Source organism: Nansenia antarctica, assembly GCF_963989245.1.
Source record: "Nansenia antarctica genome assembly, chromosome: 8".
Classification (NCBI taxonomy): Eukaryota; Metazoa; Chordata; class Actinopteri; order Argentiniformes; family Microstomatidae; genus Nansenia; species Nansenia antarctica.
The window spans coordinates 27,565,600-27,568,099 of NC_137678.1; the positions used below are offsets into that span (position 1 = coordinate 27,565,600).

General features: G+C 49.9%; 1 protein-coding gene across 5 annotated transcripts in view; it reads left to right on the forward strand.

Moving 5' to 3' along the window:
- The window catches only part of foxp2 (forkhead box P2), a gene marked incomplete at its 5' end in the record, with an annotated part of 56,125 nt that overhangs the window by 41,244 nt on the left and 12,381 nt on the right, over window positions 1–2,500 (forward strand). For all 5 annotated transcript variants that reach the window (XM_080538597.1, XM_080538598.1, XM_080538599.1 and 2 more), the window contains one exon: window positions 1,761–1,971. In XM_080538597.1, the coding sequence (XP_080394723.1) occupies window positions 1,761–1,971 (211 nt within the window). The remainder of the gene's footprint in view (window positions 1–1,760; window positions 1,972–2,500) is intronic.

Consider the following 2,500-nt stretch of genomic DNA (forward strand, 5'->3'; position numbering starts at 1 on the left):
TTATACACATCAAATAGCCTATTTTAGCGCGCTGAGGGAAAGCAAAAAAAAAAAAAAAAAGAACATGCAAGTTTACCATGGCATGTTTTTTTTCCCTCCACCGGTCATGATGGTTATCTGCTTGCACAGTGGCGTCGTCTGCAGGGGTTGCCTTCTTTTCTACATCATAGAAGAAGATAGGTAGTCACTAGACCACATCGGTCTAGTGAGATTTTAACACATTTTTTCTAACAATTAGCACATTCAATTCGAATAATGTTTTTGCCGTTTTTCAGTTCTCTGATTTGAAATCTAGCGTATCGGTGTACCTTTTTTTAAGAGTACAGCGTCATAAACAGTGTAGATATCCAACAGTCCTGGTATATAACCCCTCCATCCTCCAGCAGAGTGAGTGAGTACTCAGATAGTAGCTACTGTAACTGTCTGTAGCCAGGGTGACTCATCACCCTCTACGATGTGCTAATGCTACCAAGCAGCGCAGGCCTAGCGCTGTTAGCCAACTGCCACTCATCCTGCCCCGCCACACAGTGCCATCCCTGTCGCCCTATCAGCTCATTACCGCTCTTAAGTGGCGCTGTAACGATCAGCTAAAAACCCATACATCAACCCGAGTACTTCTAACTTGACATTTCATTGTATTTATCGTCAACACATACTGCAAATGATTGTTGATGCCTCTGGCCTTCCCCCCCCCTCCTCCTCCTCCTCCTCCTCCTCCTCTTCTCGTCACATCCAGTCACTTTTAATTCAAACGTCCGCCACGGCCGAGCATTCCTGCTCGCCGATTCGCAATTAAGGCAATTTAGGTTTGAATATGTAATGATGTCATTACCATTCCACCGAATTAGCGCGTGGAGACTAAAGGTCAGTCCCGGGGAATGTTCCGGTCGGTTGCAGCCTCTCACATGAGATTTTGGGAGCTGGAACTCGACACACACACACACACACACACACACACACATAAAAAAGTAAAAAAACTGCTTTGTGGATTAGCGATGCTCTTCAGTTAGCGTTAGCGCAGGAGGGGGGGGGGGGTGAACTGACACTCTCCGGTCAGGGTTTCAAAGGGAAGCGACCGGGGGTGATGAGGAGGGTGAGGAGGGTGGGTGAGCCAGTCAGCCAGCCAGCCGGACGGACGCGTCGCTCTTGTTCTGTACCCGGGAAAAGGTCGCGGTTGCTGGGGGTGCTGGGGGTGTTGGGGAGGCCCTGGCTGCTGGGGGTCATAGCTAGGGGGGGGCTCCTGAAGAACCAGTTGGTAACCAGGTGGTATCCAGGTGGTAGCCTAGCTAGCTCACCCACAGCTCTGTGTACACAGACACACACACACCTCCCCAGCACAAGCAGCTCTTGTGGGATAGAGATGGGCTGAGATAACGTGGAGGGCTGATCATTAGATAATCTTTAACAGCGTGCTCTAATTAGAATTCTTATGATACAATTTCATCCTGTAATTAGTGGAGATTGTCTGCTTCCTCTCTCCACAGCTTATTAGTGGAAACACAGCTGTACAAGTGAACACACTCTCGTTTGTCAGAACCCCTCTAAAGTAATGCCTTCTTTTTCTCTCCCTCCCTCCCTCTCTCCTTCCCTCCCCCTCTGTCTTTGCTCTCTCTCCCTCCCTCTCGGTCTCTCCCCTTCCTTCTCTCTCCCTCTTTCGCTCCCCCCACCTTCTCTCTCTTGCTCTCTCTTCTCTATCTGTCTCCTCCCTCTCTCCTCTCCCTCCCCCCCTGGTTTCCCCCCCCCCTCCCTCTCCCCCCTAGCTGAACTTGGTGTCGAGCATCACCATGTCCAAGAACCTGCCGTCCGCGTCCCCCCCGAACTTACCTCAGACCCCCACCACGCCCAGCGCCCCCGTGACGACCATGACCCAGCTGCCCCCCCAGGTGCCGGTCCTCAGCGCCGCCAACGTGCCCGGCATGGGCGCCATGCGCAGACGCCACTCGGACAAGTACTCCATGCAGCTGTCTTCAGGTAGGACTCTCTACTGTGCGCCCCCCCACACACACACACACACACACACACACACACACACACACCTACTGACTATGGCCAATATGCTGCAAAGTGAAAAGGGTCTAGATGTAGTCCAAACTGGCTGGCACGTAAATGAGGCAGCTCACCCAAATGTTTTCAAAAGGCCATATTTGTTAATTGTTTCCTCAACTTATTAGTATTCGTTGGGTTAAGGATAGGCCCAAGGGAAGGGGGTGGGGTTAAGGTTAAAATAAGGGGTTAGGGTTTAAGAAATCTGATTTGAGAGGAAATACACATACAGTACAGTACTGCTTTGCAGCATGGCCTTTTAGTGACAACCACAATCACATTGTGCTGTTTTGGACTCGTTCCAACACTGTGCTCTAATGGTTGTTTTTGTAGAAGCACACAGTGGTGTATTTATTAATCCCAGTGTGAAACGTGGCTGCTGGCTTTAGTAAGAAACCACTGTGTTTAATCACTCTCTATGTAAATAGACAAGAACTTTTACTGGGCGTAAATATTA